The sequence below is a fragment of the Gymnodraco acuticeps genome, unplaced genomic scaffold, assembly GCF_902827175.1.
Source record: "Gymnodraco acuticeps unplaced genomic scaffold, fGymAcu1.1, whole genome shotgun sequence".
NCBI lineage: Eukaryota > Metazoa > Chordata > Actinopteri > Perciformes > Bathydraconidae > Gymnodraco > Gymnodraco acuticeps.
Window position 1 is genome coordinate 2645937 of NW_022991705.1, and position 27713 is coordinate 2673649.

Below are 27713 nucleotides of genomic sequence, written 5' to 3' on the forward strand. Positions count from 1 at the left end.
ATGCCGCTGAAATCAAGTTTGGCGAGTAAAAACGATGACTACGACTCTCTTCAACCGTATTTCTACTATGACAACGAGGAGGAGGATTTCTACCCTCAGCAGCTCCAGCCGACCCCTCCCCTCTCCCCGAGCCCGTCCCTGTCAAGCCTCTTTCCCTCCACGGCGGATCAGCTGGAAATGGTGACCGAGTGTCTGGGCGACGACGTGGTCAACTACTCCCAGACCTTCCTTAAATCTCTCATCATCCAGGACTGCATGTGGAGCGGCTTCTCCACCGCAGCCAAGCTGGGGAAGGTGTTCTGCCCGGAGCCCACCAGAGCATGGAGGCTAAACAGCAGCTACCTGCAAGACCTCGACACAGCCGCGTCAGGGTGCATTGATCCGTCTCTGGTGTTCCCGTACCCAATAGCAGAGACGCCCAAGCAGAGTGCAGGGACGCTCCCTAGTAAGGATCTGGGACTGGACACTCCGCCTAACAGTGGCAGCAGCAGCAGCAGCAGCAGCAGCAGCAGCAGTAACCAGCATAATTACGCTACACACACACACGTCACAACATGTGACTGCTCAAAAATGAAATTATTTCAAACAAAACATGATATTATTCAGATTTGTATTGTAACAATCATTATATTACATCTATTAAAATATTGATATATGAAATATTTGTATTGGAACAGTTTTAGAAGTAGTAATGCTGTAACATATTTCAGCCACTTATTTTATTTATTTTTTTGTGACGTATGAGGTTAAGAACACAAGTTCCCTCGCTTTTTTTACATACAAGTGATTCAGCTATTGTATTACAATAAGATATGCGGCGATTTTTAAAACGTCCAATTTCTGGGACGTTTAAGGCGTCTACTTCTGCACTGAGTAGGACACTGGTTAATATTATTGTAGCGTGTTCAAGTAACCAAGGGATATAGTAGTTATCAAATAAGTATAAGATGTGCACAGTTATGATAAGTTTTACAGATATAATGCACTGTTGTTGGGGGGAGAGACCGCCCCTTCCATATGAGTGTGTGTGTACGGCGGGCATGAGGCGGGCATGAGGCGGGCATGAGGCGGGCATGAGGCGGGCATGAGGCGTGCATGACGAGACGAGTTGTGTTCGTATGTGGAAAAGTCATACTCAGTGCGGTGAACGCTGGTTTTATTGCTTCTGTATCCATAACACCCCACACAATAGTTGGGACTGTGTACTGACGTCAGTAAAAAAGGTTTGCCCCCCCAAGCGCAAATGTCAAACTGCCTATGCTGCTTACCCCAAAAAAGGAACCTATCTAGATTCCCAGCCGCACTTTCATAATGGGAGTATTTTGCAAGGGGACAGGTTATAAAATGATGCCCTGTTCACAATTATGAAGCAAATTGAAAGTTGTTCTTCCACCAAAGGCAAGACAAGTGTTCCAGAAGTAAGATCCCAAAATCAATTTGCTAGCTTTTCTGTTAGTAAGTGATCATGGAGCTTCATTTACAAGGACGGAAATAAACGTTGACACTGTAGACCGGTATTTTCAACTGGCGCTTAGTAACATTGTGGTTGTCAGAGTTAGCAAACAGGAAGTTTGTTTGTGAGAAAATAAACCTTGCTTTATTTGGTTAACTGAGTCAAACATGTCAAAATGTCAAAACAAGTCTTGAACAAGACATAAAACGCCAATAAGGTCATGGCTTGCTGTGCGCACACTGACCATCAAGGTGCATTTTACACAAGTGTTTGAGGGTTTCACGAGATCAGTGCGTGAACTCATTCAAGAACACAGAAGGTAGTTCATCAGGCCGAAGGCACCTGTTCTAGTTTTTCTTCTCAACACACATACATACTGACGTGCACAAACAATCCCACACATACTCCTTCACACACCCTCTCTTTAAATCTCCGGGGAGCTGTCTGTGTACTCTATATTTATTATCAAGGGGTGGCACTGTTGATAGATGAGGTACCTACTCAATTACAAGGGCACAACATTGCCTTTCCAAGCTGATAGGGTGAAAAACTGGCCCCTTTCTTCTTCTTCTTTTTTTTCTATCCCTCCATCAGGGAGGACGATATACAACAATGTTGGGGGGGATACATCTCTCCAGACCGTGAAACGTCCTGCAACACGAAAGCCAATCACGATACAAAGAATGGGTCAAATGGGAGAAGTGGGGACTTCCTTCAGCGCGGTATCCATCGAGGATTCGTACTGCCATGTACATAGCCATAAACAAACATGGCGACACACACACACACTCACACATATACACAACCATGGCCATCAGGGGCCCCACATCGGCATTAATCTCCATCCAGCTGAGATTTGTGAAGCCTGGAGATTGAGAGGAGGCCGATGATGCCGGCTGTTTCAAGGCGGACATTTTGGAAGCATGATGTTGAGCTATGTTCCCGCAGCCGGCCGGGGGGGAGGCATCGACATATAAAATGGTTGTAAATTTGCATTAGGCTCAATCCATCATCATAGGGTGGGTGAGAGGGAGGGAGGGAGGAGGGGGCAGATAGGGAGAGACACAGAGGAGAAGAAGGTGAAAAGGGAGGGAGGAGGAGTGCCTGGCGGTTGGAGGGGAGGGGGGGGCACAGTGGAGCCGGTCGGGGTCTTGCTGTAGCCGTGAGGCCGGCCCCTCTCCTCCACTCTGACAGATTCCTATTTAAGTGACTGCGAATGCAACAATTCCACAAATAATTTGTCAACCCGTGTGCGGTTGAACTGCCTCTGAACCCGGCTCCCTCTCTCCATCCACTCCCTACACACACACACACACACACACACACACACACACACACACACACACACACACACACACACACACACACACACACACACACACACACACACACACACACACACACACACCTGCAGAAGCAAAGATATATGACAATGTGCATATTTATACAAAACTACGATACGATAAAACTTTGTTGTCTGATCAAGTCTGAACTTTTTTACAAGGGTACAGACATTTAACAATTACAATCACTGAAAAAAACGACGTGTTCAAGACCCTATAATGTACATTTGACCTGGGATGTAACTCTGTATTTAACAAACACAATATGTTTCAAAACATATTTGCAAAAAAGTTTTACCAAATGTTTCCACATAGTGTATGTAAGTAAAAAAAGAAAACAGGCAGAAGGGTTACTGAATGACCCAGTGACCCGTAGGTTACCAGCAGGCCACAACATAAACACACCGGGCTGTAGACGCTTTCTGAACACTGCAATTAAATCACCATTATTTCACCCAAGTGCCATTTGATGAATATTAAACCCATTGTCATGCTTATGTATAGTAATAAATAACAATGACACAATCCTTAGTGTCTTTACAGTGGGCATAACAAACAAGTAAGGTGCCATCGAGGCTTCATTTTTGGTTAATACAACACTTCATATTTTCTTAGGTTTTGGAAACTTCATAGATTTTCATCATGTAAAACTGTTAAATGTAACAAAACATAAAAATGGCCTTGCTCCTCAGCCTTTCTGCAAATGAAGCAAGAGATGACACAACTGCAGCTTGCTGGTAATTGTAAGGTTCAATTCTACAAAACATCTAAAAATGACTTTTTCAAACATTTTACGTGAAAACGAACACAATCCACAAACTTGAAACCTGAACCATTGAAATGTTCTGCAAACCCTAACCTGCCACTTTTAACAATGCTACTAAATCCTGGTTAATCTAGCAATAAAACTGTCAAATAGGCCGTCTAGAGACGTGTTTCATCCGCTATAAACACTATGATTCCTGCATTAAATCATTGTTTTTAGTTTGTGTATGTATACTGTATCCGTACTCATCGCATTACCCATGCATAAATAAATAGTAGAGCAGGATAATTGGAAATGGAGAGTGAACTATTTTGGATTTTTACAGGTGAAAGAAAAAAAATGGAAGGATGATCTCAGAGTGTACTGATGAAGGTTCCTCAATAGATCTTTTTTAGACCATATGGTTGGTGCTGGGAAAGGTGAGATATGAAGAGGAGAGGGAACTGAGGGGAAATAGAGAAAAAGGCCTTAAGCAATGACTTCAGAGGGCATAGCAGAAAAGAGAAAAAACGTGTTCATTCATCATTATTGTCATGGGCTTTGGCAAATGATAATAATTTGTCTCCATCCCTATTTTTAGACAATGAGCCACAATAGCCATTTTGGCCAGATGGGAAAGCGGGCCTCTGTGAGCAATACGCTACATTTTGTTTGATGTCCTTTATGGAATTTCTTAATTAGGGCTCTCAGCCACCAGTTCCTGCTCTATTATTTGAAACATGCATGCAGTCCAATGACACATTTAGATGTATGGATGTATGGATAAGAGACTCATTTATCTTGCAGCATATTTATGAGACATATATAAATTATTGATGTGATTTATTTTTTGCGATTTCACTTCAATCGGATGAAAAATATTAAACTGTACTATAATTGTCATGTGACTGTATGCAGATACATGAAGTGAATCAGTGAGTAAATGCAAAACATTAACAGCAACATCATACAAACTTAGAGTAATTGAGTCCCCTGGGCTAAATGATTTCCCAAAAGCATATCTATGATCAACTATGACGGACAGAGCAGAAGTGTTGGCATGGGACAAAGCATTATTAAAAGTCAAGAGGTGTGTGTTGTGTGCGTGCTACACAAAGGCCTGATGTGTTTGTCCCTGCTGAGCCTGTAGGGAGGTCACGCTGTGAACCAGGATGGATGAAGATAAATCGGAGTGGAGCGGGACATATGGAGGAGGTATAATTGACATCTAATGTGCACGGTGACCCTGTGACTCGCAGGTTACCAGCAGGCCGAAGCATAAACACACCGGGAGAGAGATGCTTTGTGAGCACTGCAATTAGATCACCCATTTCTGAACATTGCTGCTATAGCACTGTTTAGGACTCCAGGTTATGAAACAAAAGGCATGAACATGATATATATAATAATAATAAATATATATATATATATTATATATATAATGTATATATATATATATATATATCATATAATGTATTAAGATTACTATTAAAACCCAATGTAAATAAACCAGTCCAACACACACAGACCTACAGAAGCAAATATGATAATGTGCATTTTGTATGAAAACATGTTTTCTTTTAAAAAGGACCTCATTGTACCTTTGCTATATTCAACACAAGTTTATTTGTTCTGTATTTGTATGTGTCTATAGTGTATTTGTAATGAAATGTATAGAAGACACATTTGCCTGAATGCAAGGCGTTTCCTTATTTGAGACTAAGCTTGGGCAAAGAGATGTACTAAAGGGCACCTTTATAATTTCACAGTAAGAAAACTAGAACAACAGAAATTAAAGTAAGATAAAGAAAGGAAAATGGACAAAAAAGCAGGCAGGTGCTTTCAGACAGGGCAGCAGGGTCACTGAATGACCCCGTGACTGCAGGTTACTGGCAGGCTGCAGCATACACACACCAGGCTGTAGATGCTTTGTGAACACTGCTATTCAATACCTTAGAGTAGAATTAAGTGGTTCTCTACTGCTTTTCATCAAATGGATGGAAATGTGTCTTTACATTGTTGACCCTTTGATTGATTGACTTTATTTAATTTATTATTAGAAAAATAACGAGAAAATTGACAACATAATTCCAACATGGTCAACAAAAGAAAACATTACAATAAACAACCCTGTAGGTCATAAGAATATCACCACAAAATATCAGTCCCAAGGAAAGAAAAAAAAACAATGACAGGTAAATCAACAATGGCATTGAATATTAAACCATAAATCGGTGAACCTGTCCCACAGAATGGCCCTAACCTGACTTCTATAAGACCCTCTCATATGTATAGCAAGAGGCTGTTGGACCACATAGCAGCAGCTATTGTTCTATGCCTCACATGAAATCCTGATATGTTTGATAATATATGAATTATTAACATGAGTTATAATAATAATCATAATAGTAATGTTTGTAATGTAAAAAATACCAGATAGAAACAAAATGTGGGACAATATGTCTCCAATACACAACTTTGCCCTCAATGATACCAAAGCACATACAAATGCAAACATCCCCATCTCTCCCCACTGCCGCTAGAGCACTATATAGGACTCTGTACAAACTTAAAATATAATGTATGATATCAGAATCAGATCTGCTTTATAGGTTTGCTTTGGTGTATACAATGCACACAAACACATAAGAGGAATTAACCTAAACAAAAAATAGACAAACTGAGAATAAACTGTGCAGTGTATGAATATCATTGAATTCTAATGAGAATAAAACACTTGACATCTTTAGTAACTATATGTTAAAAGTACAGGTGTATTGTCCCTCTGGTGGTCCTTGTCGCAATACTGATTTTACTTTGCATTACTGATCCTATGATTTTATTTCAGGATTATCAGACAAAAAAACAAAACAAGAATGTACAGGATACAAGGATAATTTGGTTTAGTAAAAAAGCGACAACTAACATATTGTAGAGAGAAACACGAGACACACACATATGATCCTGGAATCTAAAAGCAACATTTCCAAATACAAAAAAAGTTTAAAAGAAAAATAAGGCCACCCTTAATCTGTTAACCTGTCCTTAAAAGAAGCCTACAATAATACACTTGGTGTGTAGAATAAATGCTGTTATCCAACATGGCAGCAGCTATTTTATAACTAAAACGTCAAAAGCGTCCGAGCGCATAAGAAGGCAAGCATATTTTGTGTCAGCAAGAATTCAAGAAATGTAACTTGGCTTTGACCATGCACAGTATTTCAGATTAACAACTCTTGAAATTGATAGTTTGTATAAGTCGTTATATTGTTAATGTTTTTTATATATAAATGTACCACCCCAAAAATCAAGTTAGTAAATCTCAAATCCTTAATTAGTCTTGTGACTTTTTCCTGTCTCTTTGGGTTTCTGAACATTTGTAAATGCCCACTGAGCTCGAGTAACTTTCCCATGCGTCCCTAACCACGAGATCTACTGTATTAAAGCTGTTGTTTCTTCCATGCAGAGGAGATGCAAGACATACTGTATAGACAAGTATAATTTTCTAAGGAGAACTTTACATATTTATAATTAGGAGTGTATATATCTTCTAACTGAGCGATAGGGACAAACTGTACGAACAAGAGTCCGTAAACTGTCACCTGTTTCAAATCCCCATGACCATTTATTCCCCTTTTACAATTCAGTCACAAGATGTGTTGTGCTCTGAGATTTAGATGGTAGAACATGCGTACATATAATACATTGAATGTCCAGTAAAGCACAGATTGTTGACTAACCCTAGTTGTCTACAAATGTTTCACTTGCTGTTTTTTATCGAATAAAATAATACAGGTAATAAAACAACAGAAAATAATAATTCTCTATCCACTCCTCAGCAGAGGTTAATTCCTCACGCTGAAATTGAAACACCAAGGCCAATTGTTCCCCACTGAACACAAATCCATCCTCCCCGCACGATGTACGGGTGACATATCCCCTGGAACCCTCCCCTCTCCGTCTCTGTCCATTCCTCTCTCCTCCAACATTATCCTATCGGCCGGATCACTCCCACCAGTAATTTATAACCTCTTCACTGTAGTCTCCCATTTCTGCGATGTACGAAGGGCTCTTAAGACGCTATTGATTTTTATTTGATTAAATGTCTCGCTGGTTTGCAGCAAATTAGCAAGAGTTTAATCAAATCACAATCGATATCTACTTAATAATCCCCCAACACACACCTCATGCAAACTAAGGTGAAATTCACAAGTGAATAACAGGGAGGGTACATGGATAAAATTTACCGGAATATTAAATAGTGGACCTGTGTGCAAATGTATGTTTAGGTACGTTAAATTGTGTACTGCTTTTGTTGTGTACGCTACACACATCAGCTGTTTCTTTATATGTCCAGTTTTTCAACCCTAAAGTGCTCTGGAAATACCATCTGGAAACAAGCATGAGTTTGAACTCCCAGAGAGTCACGACTATGATGAAGGGCAACACAACCACAAAGAATGAGTACAAAGAGACATGAAGCAACTATAAAAAGACTCAAAATGACCATAAATAGACACAAAATGACTACATTTAAAAAAAGAAAACACACACACACCTTAGCCTACTCTAGTAGCTAGACTGGAAACTTTGTATCAGTTGTTTTTGTATCAATTGGACAGGTTTGAGTCCATGTTTTCTGCATCTCATGAAACCAATTGAGAGACTAAAGTAGAGCCTTAACTATTGCACAGTAGTGCTTTTAGGTAAATTATATTGTCACGTAAAAATTGGGTTATGGTAGAGAATACAAATGTATTGTTTTTGTCCAAAACAAAGCTATAGTTCTTGGATGAAAAACCTCCAACAATTAAGTGATTAACACAACTGTTACCTTTGAACTTACTGTTGATTGATTAATATATGAATCCGCTAATCATTTGCAGCTTGAGGCATACAATTCAAGAAATCTCACATGCTTTCCCTATAGAAATCACATTTGGAAGCACACACAGAAAACCCCTCTGGAAACGTGTGTGCTCCTCCCACCCCACTGTGAAACCCCTTCCAGACATCAATCATTTTTATTGGCCATCTGTGAGAAGGCCTTTTACGAAACACTGAAGTATCACTTTCAACATCACCACAGATATAGTACAGGGTGAGAGGCAGTGACTGATGTTGGGTGTGGGCTGATGTATGCCAACGCTCTCCACAGGAGTCATTTTATATTTTTCTTCACCAAAAATCATGTATTTCAAAAATGTTTAGACCTCAAAGTACAGTATTTCTCTTCAGGTTGTAGGGTTAGGGTTATCCTATGCAGAGATGGGGTCGTTACTCAAAAAAAGTAATGTATTACATATTACATTAAAAAAAGTAATAAAAGTAAAATATTACTTTACTTTCGTTTTTCGTTACTTTACTCGTTACTTTTGCGTTACTCAGAAACAGCCTATTGCCAAAACGTAGGCCTACATGTGCACACATAACAATTACTAGTGCAATAAGGAAGACATAACACAAGTTAATAACGGGGGAAATTCTAGTTTCTGCGGCACACACTCAACATCATCACTCTGGGTTCGGGGGTCTTTAGCTACTAGCTTCGTGTTAGCATGTTGCCTCTGCAGGTGCTTGGAGAGGTTTGATGTTGTTGTCTTTGCAGCAGAGCACCTTACCGTCACATTCCTGTCCTTTCTTCTGACAAATGTAAAATAATGGGCATACCTCCACCCCTCAAAAGATTACTGTTTACTCCTCCGTGTCTCTGTCTCAGTCCGCAGCTCAACCCCTGTGACAGCTGCATGTGGACAAGTCGCACAAATGTTACGAAAATATAAACCTGCAGCGGAAATCCCTCTAGTGACTTGAAATATTTAAAATGTTAAAAGTTAGACCTATCACATTTGGTTTAGGAGGTAGATGGGCCACTTCTAACCAGAGGGTCAGTGGTTCGATACCAAGCCACTGAAGTCAACATGTCAAAGTGTCTTTGGCCAAGATACTGAACCTTAAATTGCTTCCATAGGCATTTCAACGGTATTAAAGTGCATGCAAGTCATTTTGGATCAAATTGGCAGTAAATAACATGTAGTGTGAAATGTTATGTTAATGTCAAACATTTCTAAACATTGTGTTGAGCCAACAGAGCAGAGGTGGAACAAGAATTCAGATACTTGTTACGAAGTCAGACACTTAGGATGTAGGACGCAGAGCCATATAATAGAAGAGTTATGACAACGGAAGTCCAAAAACGGTTATCGTCACGTGGTTCATGTAGACGAGGATCGTTCCCCGGAAGTTCATGGCGGGCAATGTGAATGCATTGATAACAGGAGATAGAACTACGATTTTTGGTAATTATTAGTGAATAAAGGTTTTGATTTGCAATATTTATACAACAAATCGATATGTGTATGTATTTACATCCATGTTTAAAAAAATTAAATGATAATATTAGGATTAGTGTGAACTAGTTTACATGTTAGGCTAACAGTGCCTTGGTTAAAGAGCCTGTTGCTGTTTATTTATAGCTTTGAATTCTTTAAAACCAATATTATCTTCTTAAACTTGTATGGTAGTCAGGAGCATCACTTTCTAATGTTTATTGATATATTTAGAGTGAGGGGATCTAAAGTAATGCTTTAAAATTCAGATTAGATTAATGTCTACCATTTTCTTAAATTCATGGTAGTTTCAGTAACCATGGTAATTGAGGACACAAGTTATCTAAATGACTAATGTCATCTTTATGGCTTTCAGAAAGGACAGGAGACCGACATGTGACTATCAAAGGACTAGCAGCAGCAGCAGCATGATGATGATGATGTTAAATGTGTTGTTTTAGGAACATCCATTGCAAATACATGGAATTCAATAAACATTGAATAGCATATCATGCACTTTGTCTGTGCCTTTTCCTCCGTGTTGTCCTGGTTTGCTGTGCTGCCTCCTAGTCGCCACCATGGTTTGCTGTGCTGCCTGGGGATGCTCCAATCGCTCAGAGAAAGGAGTACGAATGTACAGCTTCCCCACTGACACAGAGCGGAGGAAGCAGGAGCAATTTCACGACCAACAGCAAACAAATATGTGATTTATATACAAACACTGCATTTGCACTTTTTCACAAAATGAAAACCACACCATTGGGAAAGCTTAATGTTTTGTTTAATACAAAAAACAGGGAAAGGCTTGAAAAACACAGAGTTGAGACTCAGGGTGCAGGGTGAGGGTCTCAGTGCAGGTATTCAGGCTCCATTGAATCCCCCTCTGGTTCTTGTGCTGAAAGAGGGATAAACAGACAGGAGAAAGGGTTATACACACACCAATATAGCACACCTATTGGATGGGAAATTGCCTTGGGGAGATAAGGTGTGGTCTTTGTTCCCAACTGAAGTTATGGAACTTTATTATTTGTGAGTTTAACAAAGTATGACAAATGGCATCAGTAACATATGTGATATGAATTTCTATAAAGTTGTCTCACATTCTTGGTCATATTGTATATACAGTATGTAATGAGTATAACATGTCCAGTAAGTATAAAGTGTTTCCTAATACTGTGTATTCAACCACTATGGAATATGTATGTGGGCAGACAAAACTGAGTTGTTCTGTGTGTGAAGTAACCTCAAGTCACTCCGCAGGCACATTTTGATGCAGACCAGTTTGTCAAGACAAAAAAGGGCAAGACTAGGCTGAGAGCAGAGGCTATACCCACCATCTTCGTGCATCGCCCTGTGGTCAAAAAGAGAAGGGCCCCTGCACCACGATTCACCCCGGGACCTGTATCTACAAAGCCCATAGCTCATGATCACAGCGATAGTGTGAAAGGTGATACAGGTATAATAAGTATGAACTCTTAGTAACAAAAGTAATATTTCTTATTTTTAAGTGGTATAATATTTTAAATGTTCGAACATTTACAGTGCCATGTCTTCTACTTACATTAGTCTCAAAGATTGAGGGAAGAAGGGAAGGGATCACTGCCCTCCACCTGCCAGAGGAGCGCAAACAACAAAAACAAGCAAGGTGTCCCGTCATGTACCTGGAAGTTTGGGTTGGCAAAATGGAGTAAGAGAGGGACTTGAAAAACCTTGGTGGCTGTCTACTCATGTTGTTACAGTTGTCTTGGTTACAGCTCTCAAGTTTTTTTTTGTGCCATTTCCACATCTTTAGAAAATATGAAAACATTGAAGTGAAATCAACCTCATCTCTGGAGAACAAACTTTGATTTCTCTGTCTTGTGAGTTTGCAGTCTTGCAGTTTTGCTCCTCCACCTGTAACATCACGGCCCCTCCACCTGCCATACAGTCGGTTACTAACAAGATTACTTATATAATACAGTGATAGAATACATGTTTAGTATGCTTACTTATATAAAACAGTAGTATTAAACTTACCTTGTGTTTTCACACTCACTTAAGTTCCTCTCCCTTTGCCATCAATCCAAAATCAGCTGAGCTGCAACATTATACACAGGTAATAATCAACATAATCACAAGGACACAATATGGCTCTGCTAAAAACACTCACTCTTACACGCACCAAAGTTATATTTATCTAATATTTAACTCCCTCCACCCCCGCATACAATCCCGTTTAGAAGCCCCTCTTCTCTAATTCAACAACGTTGGACCAAATAGACATTAAGAGAACGGAATTTACAATTAAAAGGCTGTTCAACGTCTGTTGCTAACTTGCTTCGGTATCCTAGCTTGATCTGTTATCTGTAAACGTTCCCTAAATCTACTAATTTAGGGATAATCCACTGACATCCTTTAATACACATGTTCAATTGAATCAGATGTACTGATAATATCCGCAATATAAATCTTTAAACTTCTTCTTACCTTTAAAAGTCCGTCACGAACGGTCTATTATGCTGCAACTCCACAGCTCTGCTAACCTTGGCGCTAACTTCCGGGGAACGATTGAGAGGCTCCACGATTCGCCATTGCTGTAAAAAAGTGGTCCATTGGAGTGAACGGAGATGTCATAACTCTTCTATTATATGGCTCTGGTAGGACCCAATTGCACGACCCGGGAGACAGAGGTCAAGTATTTGTAAGATACTTTATTTTCCAATACAGCAGTGAACAACAAAAAGGGTAACTATCAATCTCTAGCCGAGATGACAAAAATAGCGAACAAAAAATGAAAGCGCTCACGTAGTGAGGAATTAAACTTTTCACGAGCACAAGAAACATCGACCTGACCATAGCATAAGACAATACGAACTGACAAAGAACACTGGGAGACAGGGGAATTTAAGCACATGGTGACAAGACACAGGTGGGACCAATCAGGGGCGGGGCTGACACTGATGAGCACAGGAGTCACAGATGGATGACAGGTGCAAACAATCAAGAAGCCTGGAATGAGAGAAAGCAAACATAAACAACATGAACCTCTCTAGCATTTCTGTCGGTGCACAACAATACTCCATTACAAGTAAAGGTCCTGAATTCAAAATGTTACCTATAGTAGAAGAATTGTTTTCTACAAAATATACTCACATTTTCAAAAGTAAAAGTACTCATATGCAAAATGTCTCTTTTGAAAGTAATGTATTCTTATACAATATTATATTATTGAGTTATAATTGCTTGGAAATAAATGTAAGAGCTTTAAAATGTTGAAGTTTGTCAAAGTTTAGCCGATTTTAGATTTCATTTAAATACTCGGTATATAAGGGGTACAGAACTGCATGATATATCAAATATTTGATGTATTTTTAAATGTAAAAAGTTGCAAGTACTAGTGAGTCATTCAACGTAAAAGTATGACAAAATGGTACTTAAGTAAATGTAGTTACATTCCAGCACTGGTCTTGACACAATCCAGAGGGGACTTTAGATCATTAGACCGTGTATTTTCTGGTACACAAATACTATTTGCTCATCAATACATCTTATTTTCCCTGCTTTTTTCATTCCTCTCCACTCGTACATAAACCCATTTTTGTCTTTAATAAACACAATTTATCATAATCCTTACGATTTCTACAAAAGCTGTCTTCAAAGTAATGAAGGTTCAATGTAATTACTTAAACTTACATCGCCCATTCCAAGCACTCTTAATGGAAATTAAGAATATTTATATTGCAATCGACAGATATAATAATGCGTTTGAAATTTGATTTTAGCCCTTGTTTGTTGTTATTAAGGTTATTAAGTGTTAAATTGTAGATTTATGACTCGGCTGGTATTTTTTTCTAGATTTTTTGGATGTGTAGGCCTGATGGTAATCGTTTCACCCTCACCTTCAACACCCCTGTTCCGGAAACGGAACCCAAGAAGACACATGTTGGTCAAGTGCAACAGAATTTGTCAGAGCGGTAATGAACCAGGGACAAAAGCTGTGTCGGTTCCAGTTGTCTTTGCTGAGGTTTATGGTTCATGTCCAAAGATTTGCAAGAACAATGGTTTTCGCAAAAAGACATACAGGAGGTTGACATTTACTTCCTGTTGCTGTTTAAATATTTGTATATTGGTATGCAATAGCTTTAAATTCCTTCACTCCTCAGCTGCATCTCATCAGCTTATTAAGGGTGTCCATTGTTAATGAACTACATTTTGCCTCAATCTCCAACAGCCAATCATCCTGATCTCCTATCTACTGCAGTCAGCTGCCATTCCTGCGTTAATGCCACCTCTAGCTTACGGCCCGTCCACACACATGAAAAAAATCTTTCAAAGCTTCGCCCATTCACTTGAATGGGGTGACGTAGAAGATTTTGAATCTTCGCCAAACTGCATTGTGGGGAGCGGAGCATGGCTTTGCAAGCATCGTGAGCATCAAAAGTTGAGCAATGTTCAACTTTTGATGCTCCCGATGCTTTCGAAGCTGGCATCAGCCAATCAAATCCCGTTTATGCAAATCCCGCCACAAGCGCTAGCCAATCAAACCGCGTGCAAGCTGGGAGAGTTCATTTCCTCATATTCCAAACGAGAAATTACGGTAGCAAATCACCCGGTTCTTTACGACCAGAACTATTTACCGGGATACAAACCGGAGGAACCAGGCATGGAGGGAGGTGACAGAGACAGTGGGTGAAACTGGTAGGTTTTCGCCTGTTTGGGGATTTTATATCCAGTTTACTTCGTTTTAACATTGCTATTGCTTTGTATGTCGGGGGCGGGAGATTAATGTGATTGGTTGTTGGTTGAGTTGCTCGCAAAAAATCGCCAAGCTTCAGACACGCCCAGCATCAAGATTTTTCAAGATGTTCTTTCATGCCTGTGTGTGGACGGGCCATTAGAAGCTAACACTCAACTTAAAGTGCTTTGAATAAAAACTCTCCTTGTTATATTTCCCCCTCTAATTTCCTTCCTTCCTCTGCAACAGAAAAGGCAACCTCAATTTGTGTCAAGTGTCGTTTTAAGTTAACACCTCGGGATTAAAGCTATAAAGTGCCGTCTGTCAGGGTCTATGACGCCCTGGGGCCTCCCGCTAACATCTGAGAGCCCACGTGCCGTTGTTCGGTATCATCTCCCATCATATCATGTCAGCGGGGGGGGAGACGGGCCGATGAGACAGGCAGCCTTCACAGGAGCTGACAGGGCTGATTCACGTCAAGAGCTTCATCCACAGCCGGGTCAATCGGAGCTGACTCCACGCCTCTCCCCGCCTCTCCCCGCCAAAAGTGGATATCCATCCCAATGTGCATCACACAAGTGTTGTGGGGGGGCTGGGAGACGGATGCTTGGCAGTTTATGATGAAGACGGGATGATGTTATGCAGTCTGGGTGATGGGGATGAGATGGGAAATGGAAAGGAAGAGCTCTGATGTTTGATATCTCATGCCACACAGAAGATAGGGGGTAATTTCTGCTCTGATGGTTGGGGGAAATTTACAAAAGGGATATAAATGGACACCATGGAGCTGAAATACCACACAGTTAATGATGAGGAATGTAGTTGTCCGCATTTTGACAAAGTACACTGAAATAAATGAATTGTTTAGTGACATTAGCACGATATTTTAGGGCGTATTTTTTACAAACAGTAGCTGGAAAAGAGCTTTAAATGTGACTTTATGCTGTTTTTATTACATTTTATTGTATGGAATATTCAGATAGAATCACTCATTACATATTAGATTTATTTTTATCTCTCATCACTTAATCAATTTCTTCCTTTTTACACTTTTTATCAGCTCAAAAGATAGTTAGGTCTGTGTCATACTGTACTTCATGATTGGTATCATGTGATGAGCCTAGGTTCAGTCAAAATGAAGAGGAGGCCCTTGGCAATCAAAAATATTCTTGAGAGCCTTGTTAAAGACATGGCAGGAGAAACATTTGACGTAGTCCCAAATGAAACGTTTGGGCAGAAGGATCTTTAGGCTTAATCGTAAATAACAAAAGAGGTCAGAGTTTACACAAACGTTGCACAATGCGTAGATTTCTTTAATTCATTTTTTTGTTGCATTATTAACGTTAATGTGCTGCTTGGAACGCCATGATGTCACAAAAGTATGGGCAAGAGAGTCGTGTAGACTTTCCTGCCCTAATAATAAGGGAGATTTAAATCAAGTGTAGTTTGAAAAATAACGCTTTGAAGAATCTTTAAAAGCTAGTTTGGACAATTGTAGCTTGTCAACAACAAGAAAGATCAGCCGCAATCAGTTGAAAATAAGCTTAATGTAAATTCAGGCTTACGTGTCTTTTTGTGCTGAATATCACCGAAACTCAATGCACGATCACACAAATGTGAACTGGGGATGCTAAAACATGTCAGCAGGAGTTGACCTGCTGAAATTATCTTATTCCATTACCAGGAGTCTCAAAAGGAGGACACACTTACTTACGCTGTGTGTGGGCACGTGCTGTAATTCAACAAAAGTACTCTCCAGTTACAGAACAATCACCATGGTTCAAGGTGGGAATAAGAATGGCAAAGGTATGTGAGAAATATGGAGATAATCTCTGACCTTCCTGGAAGGAGAACAAACAAAGTGGTGCATTAACTACGCTTTTCATGACACATCAGTTAGCAATAGAGGGGTGCTCTCGAGATACAGCTAATTTGATTTTACAGTAATTCAGGAAATAAGACCAGTGGCAAATACACATTTATTATACATACCCGTTTTGTTCAGTAGGATATTCTACACGTCAACAGAACATTTTTGATTTTGAAGCGTAACTGCAATCGGCAGCAATTAGAAGCTAACGTTAGGCTATAAACAAACCACATCACGGTCACATGGCTGCGCCTCACCAACGCTAACCAAAAGGCATACTCTTGTTCAGTGTGATGATGTTATGTGGGGTAAGTGGGATATTTCCCCATATTTCATGTCATTGAACAAACCGTAATAATCTAATAATAAGTAAGTAAGCTTTTTCTTTACCACAGACCTTATTTTTGGCATCTAACGAAAAAACATGTTAAAAAAATCTGCAACAAACCCTCCTGTATTTGTGCAAGGTAAAACATCTGCTTTGGTCTCACCTTTGGAGGGACAGAGAGAGAGACTGACATGTGACATCCCTCCAGCAGCTGTCACCGCCTCACTTCCTCCTCCTATCTCCTTCCCTTTCTCTCAGTGTGTCTGCCGGCCTGCCTCTCCTTATCACTCAAGGGTCTGCTAATTCACCAGTGAGGTTGCACTGATAAGCCCCTCTATCTCTCCCTCTGTGGTGGACACTTCCCAGTGTCCTCTAACATGTGTCTGTCTGAAAGTGATGGTGACACAGGGACCCCAGGGTGACAGCACAGCTTGGCCTTGAATTAAGGAGACTTACAGATACGCTGATAAAGTCAGAGTGGTAGTGATGGAGAAGGGAGGGGAATAAAAGCTGGAGGAGTGGAGAAAGAGAAAAGGAAAGGGAAATAAAAGGAAACTCTCCATGACTGACTGTCCACATATTCAGTTTATTTTCATTCAAGTATCTTCATATTGGTGGAGAACAGTAGTGAAAAGTAACTAAACATTTACTAAAGTACTGAACAAATTGTAAGAACTTGAACTTGTCTTCCATTAAATGCTACTTTATACTGCTACTCCTCCCCATTTAAATGGAAATGATATACAGTTGCAAGAAAAAGCATGTGAACCCTTTGGAATGACCTGGATTTCTGCATAAGTTGGTCATAAAATGTGTTCTGATCTTCATCTAAGTCACAACAATAGACAAACACAGTCTGCTTAAACTAATACCACACAAACAATTCTATGTTTTCATGTTTTTATTGAACACACCATGTAAACATTCACAGTGCAGGGTGGGAAAAGTATGTGAACCCCTAGGCTAAAGACTTCTTCAAGAGCTAATTGGAGTCAGGAGTCAGCCAACCTGGAGTCCAATCAATGAGACGAGATTGGAGGTGTTGGTTAAAGCTGCCCTGCCCTATCAAAAATACACACCAGTTTTGAATTTGCTATTCTTAAGAAGCATTGCCAGATGTGAACCATGCCTCGCACAAAAGAGCTCTCAGAAGACCTACCATTAAGAATTGTTGACTTGCATAAAGCTGGAAAGGGTTACAAAAGTATCTCTGAAAGCCTTGATGTTCATCAGTCCACGGTAAGACAAGTTGTCTATAAATGGAGAAAGTTCAGCACTGTTGCTACTCTCCCTAGGAGTGGCCGTCCTGTAAAGATGACTGCAAGAGCACAGCGCAGAATGCTCAATGAGGTGAAGAAGAATCCTAGAGTGTCAGCTAGAGACTTAAAGAAATCTCTGGCACATGCTAACATCTCTGTTGACGAATCTACGATACGTAAAACACTGAACAAGAATGGAGTTCATGGGAGGACACCACGGAGGAAGCCACTGCTGTCCAGAAAAAACATTGCTGCACGTTTGAAGTTTGCAAAAGAGCACCTGGATGTTCCACAGCACTACTGGCAACATATTCTGTGGACAGATGAAACCAAAGTTGAGTTGTTTGGAAGGAACACACAACGCTATGTGTGGAGAATCCAAAGGGTTCACAGGGTTTACCACAGTACATCTAAGTTACAGCCTTAGTTACTTTTTATTTTAAGATTTTGTTTTTAAAAAACACGTTGGCGGCACATGAACACAAACACACTTTAACAAAAAAAGGTTGATAAACGTTAGTTATGTCATTATATTTGTGTTCCTGTTTTATTTTGAAAAGCCTTTTTTCCTTGTGTCTTGTCTTGTTTTACTTCCTGTCTTTTTGCCTGCCCTCCCCAGCTGTGTCTTGTTTTTGTGATTAGTCTTGTGTGTGTATATATCTGTCTTCTCTTTAGCTCATTATACTGTACTACGAATCCAGTTCAACATACCCTGGACATGTTTGAGTTACCCGGCTTACCTAATCCAAAACAAACGCGCTCTCGCTAAGCGGTCCTACGACGCTCGTTATCAACTCGGTAACTCAAGCCAGGGGTTCTCTGTCCGGCTGTGTGCGTTCACATAAAAGGGGCGGGGTTAGCAACATTTGACCAATCACAAACATGGAGAAGCTTACTGAAAGCGCAGCGTCATACTTCCTGAATGAAAAGTGAACTATAATATTAGTCAAATATGAAGACGTTAAACTTTAAACATCCATGACTTAAACACTTTATCCAGGATCAAAGCCACATAGCTGCACCTGCAAGGTGAATACAGCTGGTAACAGAAAAAGTGTTTGAATGCGTACATTAACAGCTTTATGATATCACTGCCCCGTCTAAGACACCATCTGACTTTCATTACATTTGACTCGAGTGTTTCCTCAACTTAATGTGTTGCTTAAAATAATACTTCTGCATACAGTATGTGACACTCTAAGTGTTGCACGGCCAGATACGGCTCAGCTGACTCAGATAAGGAGATATATGATACATTATGAAGTGATATGAATGATAATGGGACACATCGACTGACAGTGCCGCAGACTGTACTGTACGTAATGTTACTCTGATCCGGTTACATGTTGTGGCAGATATTTAATTAAGCTTTCTTAACGCTAATGTTATAATAGTCAGATTGCTCTGAAGATGGGAGGTGATATTCTATTCATTTCCATGTTCACACAGTCGGTCTTTCCTGCAACGGCAGTTTTTCTGTATTTCCTTTATCCTGTAATATGACTTGATGGCTTTAAACTCCGCACACTGAGCTCTGATTGGTCAGCAGGCAGTGCTTTCACTGAGTTGATCTCTGCTCCGGAGCAGGTTTGCCGTTCAGCATAAGTTACCATGGAGATCTAGCCCGGTAAGAAGTGAACCAGCGCCGTAGGACCATAAACCCCGAGTTTTCCCTGAAGTTAGCTCGCTAAGCGAAAATCCGGCTTCGTAGAACAGGCCTCTGTTCCTCATCAATGTTTCCCCAGTTTGGTTCAGTCTCCCACAGTTCCTGGTTTCCTGTCTGTATTCTAGATTTACCTCCCTCCTATGTTTTCCAAGTATCCAGGTTTGTTACCTGTTTTGTTTTGCTTTCCTTTTGTTTTACCTTTCCTTAACTTTAAGTGTTCAGCTTCTTTGTACCAGCTTTATTTTAATAAAGTTTGCTTTTTGATTATACCTTTACATGCCTCCCCTCTTTGATTCTGCATATACTGTACAGTAGGTCCATAATGTCCTCACCCCTGTGACATCATAATGCATCTCTAAAGATGAAACCGGTGGAATAACTGTTTGAGGTTTTATTTAGATAGGTAAAATGATCTAATATGTTATCAAAACTTTAAAAAGATAGTCGTCATCATGAATAATTTGTGTACCAGAATGTTGTTTAACCCTAACAGCACTATGCATGAAAAAAAGCTGTACTCTGTGTGAGTTTCTAAGAGAGAAAGCCTGCATGTGTTTGTGCCTGGGAGCATGTCTGTGACAACAGCCCGGGGCAGTGTGTGTGTGTGTGTGTGTGTGTGTGTGTGTGTGTGTGTGTGTGTGTGTGTGTGTTGTGTGTGTGTGTGTGTGTGTGTGTGTGTGTGTGTGTGTGTGTGTGTGTGGTGTGTGTGTGTGTGGTGTTGTGTGTGTGTGTGTGTGTGTGTGTGTGTGTGTGTGTGTGTGTGTGTGTGTGTGTGTGTGTGTGTGTGTGTGTGCGTGTTGTATAGAGACTCCTCAGGAATAGCACAGGCTCTTTTCTGCTCTGTTTCCATCGTTTAGCCGGAGTAAGGAGATCTGTCTCAAGGTCGCTGCCCTCTGTTACCCAGCAGCCCCTGAATAAGTAAGCAGAGGAAACCTACTACTTTTACTAAATACTTCAATATTTTGAGCAGCAGAGGGTGAAGTTATTTAAAAAATGTGTGCATAAAATAGGGAAAATAAAAAACAATATGGAAACTTACAAAGAATTAACAACGCACAAGGATTACAGACTAAATATATAGGAAAATACCAGACAACAGGTAAACTATGATGCATTGCAAGGTGATTTCCTAACAGGAATTCTTGCAACACAACTATTTTTCCCCTGCTTAATGTCTCTAAAATGTGTATATTTGTATATTAAGTAAAGGTTTTGAGGTAGGACGATGGTGGAAAAGAGCATGAAGAGCAAAATCTGCATAAATAAAGGTTAAAACGCACATTAAATGTGCTACTCATTCACAAACACAGATCCTTTTTGACACAGGCAAGATGTTACACACTTTGCAAGATGTATAGATGGATCTCTACAAGAGAGCAGCAGCCTGCAGTACAACCATAACTCACATTTCAAGGAGCTGGAGCAATCAGATCACCATTCTCATGCAAAGGTAACATTTGCCTTTTTAATGGATTTCTGCCTTTTCCATTATTTTATTGGAACGCTGAAGCTCCACTCGTCACTGTGTAGATATATAGGTTAACATCCTGTGGCATTTTAGCAAAAGGCCATCCTGAGTACCCCTCTGCCCCGGTATGAATAACTGATATGAAACTTCAAGACGCTGCACTGCACAGCGGAATTCACAACGAATGTAGGATATATGGTAAGGTATTGTTGCAGATTGGCAAGGTTTGGCAACCACAAGTCATGACAACTGATAGATAACAAATATAAGAACAATAGTGTGGTGCAGTAATGATTCCTAAAACGAGGGGTTACGTATGGTAACCCTTTTTATATAAGCACAGGCGGAGCCCTCTACTGGACTCTATGGGTACTACCACTTGATCATATCATGCAAGCATTCATCCACTGAGACTTCTATTACCGTAGCCGGCCCCGGGGCGGGCCTACCTGAGCCCTCAGCCCTGTATGGGCTCACTATGCACCACCTCTCCCGAGTCCCTAAGGAGCACGGGGAGAGCGCAAGTGCCCCATGTCCCACACTCAGACACGCTTACCTCGTGAAGAGCGTGTATGAACTATGACGTGGAGGGCTCCCCCCTCCTGCCCTAAAGCAGGGGGAAAGAGTCCTCCAGCCCCTTAAGGGCCCAGTGCGCGCCATGTTTCTCCCGGGCCCGGGGAAACGTAAGCGCATTACGCCCGGGGAGGGGGTCGGATGCCCACTGACCCACAGTGGGCATCCGACTCAGCGCTAGCTGCCTGGATAGACTGAATAACACTGTCAGACAATCCACCCTGTCTTAGCCTGTCCCTCTCAGGAGACAAGCCTGGAGAGGTTGGCCCAGAGTGGGTAACACCCCGATTGCACCTGCCTCTTGAGACATCGCCCCCCAGAACAGGGGAATTGCCCAGGGCTGGCCCACCTTCATCTGTGTCATCTCTGAGTACCACGGTGCCCAGACGCGGTCCGGTGCTACTAGGATGATTGACAGACGTTCTCGCCTCACTCTCCCCAGGAGAGGGAGAATGTGACACAGCGGTGGAAAGGCATAGAGCAGCTTGCTTGGCCATTGTGCGAACGCGTCCACCCCCAAGGGCGGATCGTCGCTCAGAGCCATGGAGAACCACAGGGCACAGTGGCTGTTGCGCCGGCTGGCGAACAGGTCGACTTCCGCTCTCCCGAACTGAAGTGGCGGTTGGCTGACTGTTGGTTCCGGGCAGAAGTCAGGAGGAGAGCAAAGCGAGTGTCTTTTCAGATCTTCTGGCAACGACGAACATGCTGCTGGACCGAAGGAACTGCTAGCTCTCTCTCCTCTTCAGGGAACAGGGGCGGTTGGTACCCTAAAGAGGCTTCAAACGGGGAGAGACCAGTAGCAGAACAGGTTAAAGCGTTATGAGAGTACTCAACCCAGGGAAGATGTGAGCTCCAGGTTGAGGGGTTACTTTTGCCGGTAACGAGTAGTATAGCGCGTTACTTTTATAATTTAGTAATTACACTACAGTTACTAACATTGCCCCGCCACGCGTTACTTCGTTACTTTTATAAAATAATCACACTCACTGACAGACAAGAGGGGTTTCCGCCGCAGGTTTACAGTCTATGGTTTATATACATGTAGGCCTATGTAATCTGCGAGACCACATCTCCACGTGCAGTGCTGCATAAACATGGCTGAGTCTTTTCATCTGTAAACTCCCTCAACAGGGCGCTCGCTCTCTTTTGTTGATCGCCCTCTCACGGGTGAACAGTTCAATGTCCCGCTTCATTGTAGGAATTCTGCCATGTCTCTACCACTTTAGTTTGACCATCTCTGTTACTAAGTTATGGAATACTAAATAAATAAGTAATTATATACCTTACCGTTACTGCGCTCATAAAGAATGATAAGAATAATGCGTCTTGAACTGGTTTAATTCATTAGTGTCTTGACTGTTAGCTTGTTGTGTGGCTGGTAGCCTATTTTAGAGCATATAAAAAGAAAGACTTGTGTTATGTCTTCCTTAATGCAATAGTAATTGGGGGTGCAAGTGGAGTTTCGCAGAGGCAAAACTGTGGCGCGCACACTGTAGGTGCGCCGCAGTCTGCGTGATCTGCCTGTAGGTAAGGGCGGGCGGGCCGGCCCTGCGAGTAAAGTAACGAGTAAAGTAACGAGTTACTTTATGTAGAGAGTAACGAAGTAGTGTAATATATTACTTTTTAAAAAAGTAATATGTAATATATTACTTTTTTTAGTAACGACCCCATCTCTGGTTACGGTCAACGATGCAGCGGAGGGCTGATTCCAGGCCCTGGTTGGTTCGCTCAATTTGGCCGTTTGACTGGGGATGATAACCGGATGTTAAACTGACAGATGCACCAAGAGATTGACAGAACTCTTTCCAAACCCGAGAGGTGAATTGAGTCAGAGACTATGTCAGAAGGGATTCCATGCAGACGGAAAACGTGTTCAGTGAGGAGTTGGGAGGTCTCATGGGCAGAAGGAAGCTTCGACAGGGATACAAAATGGGCAGATTTAGAAAACCGGTCAACAATGGTGAGAATAGTGGTGTTACCCTGGGAGGGAGGCAGGCCGGTAACAAAGTCCAAGGCGATATGTGACCAGGGGCGGTTAGGGATGGGTAGAGGCTGGAGCAACCCTGCAGGTGTTTGGTGGGAGGACTTGCTCCTAGCACACGTGGGACAGGAAGAAACAAACTCCTGAGTGTCCTTGTTGACAGTTGGCCACCAGAAGTGCCTCTTAAGGAGGGAGCGCGTGCGGTTAACTCCTGGATGGATGGAGAACCGGGAACTGTGGACCCACTGTAGGACCTTGGAGTGGGCAGCATCAGGAAAACTGAACAGCTGATTAGCGGCGGAGCCAGAATAATTGGGATGATCAAAAACGGCAGAAAACTGATTTGAGAAACACTCAAAACGCAGAGAGTCATAATCCACCGATGAGCTCAAAGCCCCTGCCCAGGTTAAAGCCTTGCCACGGAGCAAACTCAGAACATAACTAGAGAATGTAATTCCTGAAGAAATTGCTAGTGGGAATGCTTTATGCTGAAAATCTGACGCTAAACTGCTATGCTGAAATGTAATGTGTCAGAAGAAAGTGAATAATTTAGATTGAAATGATACATGAACACAGGGGGCTTGAATGTGTGATAAGAGAAGAAAATAAACTAAAAAGGCTTGGAAAAGCAGCAGAATATTTGAACTGCAAACTTTTGAACTAACTTGATGGGGAATGATCTGTCTCCATGCCAACGGCATTTGATGACATCCCATAATACGCTTAGATGCGTTGATGGCTGCATCGTTACCAAACCTGTGAAATTGTGGGACGTTTGGAGCATTTTCACTGAAGTTATGAGAAAACCGTGTTTCATGGTGAGCATTGTGTTGCCATGGCAACGGCATTTGAAGAAATCTCAAAACTGTCCCGTAGATGTGTTCACGGCCGGACTGTTAGCACACAGGTGAAGTTTGAGCACTTTTTGAACATTTGCATAGGAGTTATAGCGAGGGATGCGTTTCCATAGAAACGGCATATGGTGAGATCTCAGATTTGGCGTCGAGCTGTTGAGGCATGGACCGGTGATATACAAGTGAAGATTGGGGGACGATTGGACCGTGTCGATTGGACTTACAGCCACATCCTGTTTCATGGTGAGTGGTCTGTCGCCATGGCAACAACATTTGATGACACCCCATACTACGCTTAGATGCGTTGATGGCTGCATCGTTACCATACCTGTGAAGTTCTGGGCTGTTTGGAGTATATTCACTGAAGTTATGAGAAAACCGTGTTTCAAGGCGAGCAATGTGTTGCCATGGCAACGGCAACTCTCAAAACTGTCCCGTAGATGTCTTCACGGCTGGACTGTTAGCACACTGCTATCTGAAGTCTGCTGCTCTGAGCATGTCAGTTGGAGTGATGACATCATCGTGTTCCATGACACAGGTGTTTATAGTTGAGCTAACGAGGTGTGCAGAGATCAAAGGTTTCCATTGTTCTGAATGAGAGATAAACCTCCTACATGTGAACGTTTTGTGGAAGAACCGTAACAGATATCTGTGAAATTTCAAAACGGGAAGCATGTCAAGGAAGTTGAGTATCTGAAGTGTAATTTTTGTGTAGTTTCGGGTTAATAATGTGGCCTTTTTGGCAGTTTAACTAAAGGTGTGCGGCTGCTGCCGTGAGGAAATATCAGCCTGAAATTACAATGGGCTTTAATGGAGGCATGTTGAAAGTTGTTGTCACTTCATGCCCTCAAGAGGCATTTTGTTGAATTATTTTTGCTTAAATATCTGTCATTTTTCAAGCTACGAGATGTTTTCCTACGTTTGTCATGAAAATGATGTCTCAGGAATGTACTGTAGGGTTTGGGAATTATGGCAGTTTTAAAAAAATATATGAAGGCAAATTTGAAGTTCTCATTTATAACACTCACTATGGGATGCGCCTCAACGCGTATGCATCAGAAGCATCAATCTCATTACGCCAATCCTGATTGGCTGGTAATCTTGACGACTACGTCAGGGAATCCACCCACCCTTTAAGTAGCTTGCGCTACGTCGCAGCGTCATTCAAACACCTCTTCTCGCTTCGGAGCACATCTCAAAAATATCAGTAGCCGGGCTAGCTTAACTGTCCACAGACTGAACCACAAGCTAACCTTCGGTCGCCATTAAAAATGTGATGAATTATGGGATGCTCCCCATTGACATCAGGAAGGCAGATAGCTTGCACATCTTCCGGCGCAAACTGAAAACTCATCTCTTTCGACTCCACTTCGAGCGATAGAACTATTAACGAAGCACTTTTATACTAATAAAGGACTGGCTTACCTAAAGCCAGTTGAGTAGCACTTGAAATGTTTGGCTCTATGAAACCTGATGTACTTATATGATTCTGTTTTCTTCAAGGTTGTGTCTTCCTGGTCGAATGTACTTACTGTAAGTCGCTTTGGATAAAAGCATCAGCTAAATGCAATGTAATGTAATGGATGTATCTCTGGAATTATGAAAGTTATGAATGAGAAAAGTAATAGCCATCGATTCCCGACCGAGCTGAACGTTTTGATGTTTCTGCGATGTTCAATGCGGGAGGAGAAGAGGTGCAAAATACCGGCGGAATAATAATAATAAACTTTTCGTCCGTAAAATAACATATAGTTGGAATGCTGTTAACAGCATTCCCACTAAATTAATCCTGGTGACATCAGCTGCAAACGAAACAGGATGCTGGCGAAAAACTTTGTTGCACTGAAAAAGAAATTCTCTGCATTTCTCCACTTCTCCGTGGAATGACTCAGGGTCGGTGATGGGGAAATCCTGGCGTGGAGTTGAAACAGGAGCAGGATTGGGAGTGGCATGAGAAGCAGCAGCCGAGGTAGTAAGAGCAGAGATCTGGCAAGCTAATTCTGAGACATGATAAGCCATGGATTGATTACTCTCGACTAACGCCCGAATGAGCTGGTCGTGTTGACCCAGAAGGGAACCCTGACTAGACAGGGCATGATGGACTGTGGCGGGATCCGATCCAGTGCCTGCGGGGTTCATTCTTGGCCAGTTCTTCTGTTAGGCTTCACGTGGAATGACTGGAGATGAGAACCTGCTATGCAAGCACTAAGACTGAAACAGTGGTGAAGTGTCAAAAATGGGCTTTATTTTAGACCAAGGCACAGTCTTTGAGTTGGAGAGGACGCTGAAGGAGATTCCTGGAATCGAGGTTCAGACCGGGACGAGGAGCTCAGAGAGTGGAGACGAAGAGCAGGACACCAGGGAGGTGGCTGGACGTGGCAGGCGGAGCGGCAGGTGTGTGGATCTGGAACGGGAAAGAAGCAGGGTTAGTAAGGTAAATCCTCTCACTAGGAGCATCAACAAGTTACTAGGCAAAAATGCTGAGTAGGCCTGGATGTTAGTTTACCACTGAAGAATAAACGAAGAACTGGCGAAGACTGAGGATGAGAACCAAGGTTTTAAACAGGTGCAGGTGAGTAGTGGCAATCAGTGAGATGAACAACAGCAGGAGCGGTGTGGAGACGAAAATCCAAATGTAGGTCAGCCACGCCCAGCCAGGAAGACAGACAGACAAAAACACAGGAAAAAGAGGAAGGCGGCACTGTGGATCCTCACAACGTGGTAAGTATCATAAAAATGTGTTGACCACAGACGTTATTGTCTGCAATATTCAAAAATCCAATGGAAAACAAGTATTTCAGATACATCTCATATGTAGAATTGGAGATATTTTATGTATTAATACAGAAACATTTGCAAACAAAAATAAAACCTACCCTAACTCACCGAACACTTACCAAATACCTTAAAAAAAGTAACCTAATCTTACCTTAACTACTAAATGGTCGAAAACATGTATTTCTTTAGTCTTAACATAAAATAGGTAAGATATGATAAACACAGATATATGACAAAGGGTAAATAATGGTCCAGATTAAATGCATTTCAGAGTAAAGTACCTTGTTTATAATGTGTCCATAAATAGCATGGCCTTTATGACTCTAAAGTGTGCTTCCCTTTTCAGAGATGA

The 27713-nt window shown here is 41.5% G+C and overlaps 1 protein-coding gene across 1 annotated transcript; it reads left to right on the top strand.

The window, feature by feature from the left end:
• Positions 1-27713, top strand: LOC117534628 (transcriptional regulator Myc-like). The gene is made up of 3 exons (XM_034198872.1): positions 1-514; positions 26836-27008; positions 27708-27713. Exons 1-3 carry the CDS (start codon positions 1-3, stop codon positions 27711-27713), a joined length of 693 nt encoding a protein of 230 aa, XP_034054763.1.

Excerpts from the sequence above, each read along its gene's own strand:
- LOC117534628 (XM_034198872.1), top strand. The coding sequence starts at position 1 with ATGCCGCTGAAATCAAGTTTGGCGAGTAAAAACGATGACTACGACTCT. Across the intron at positions 515-26,835 it reads CAGCAGCAGCAGCAGCAGCA|ACCAAGGCACAGTCTTTGAG; the intron begins GTAACCAGCATA and ends GCTTTATTTTAG.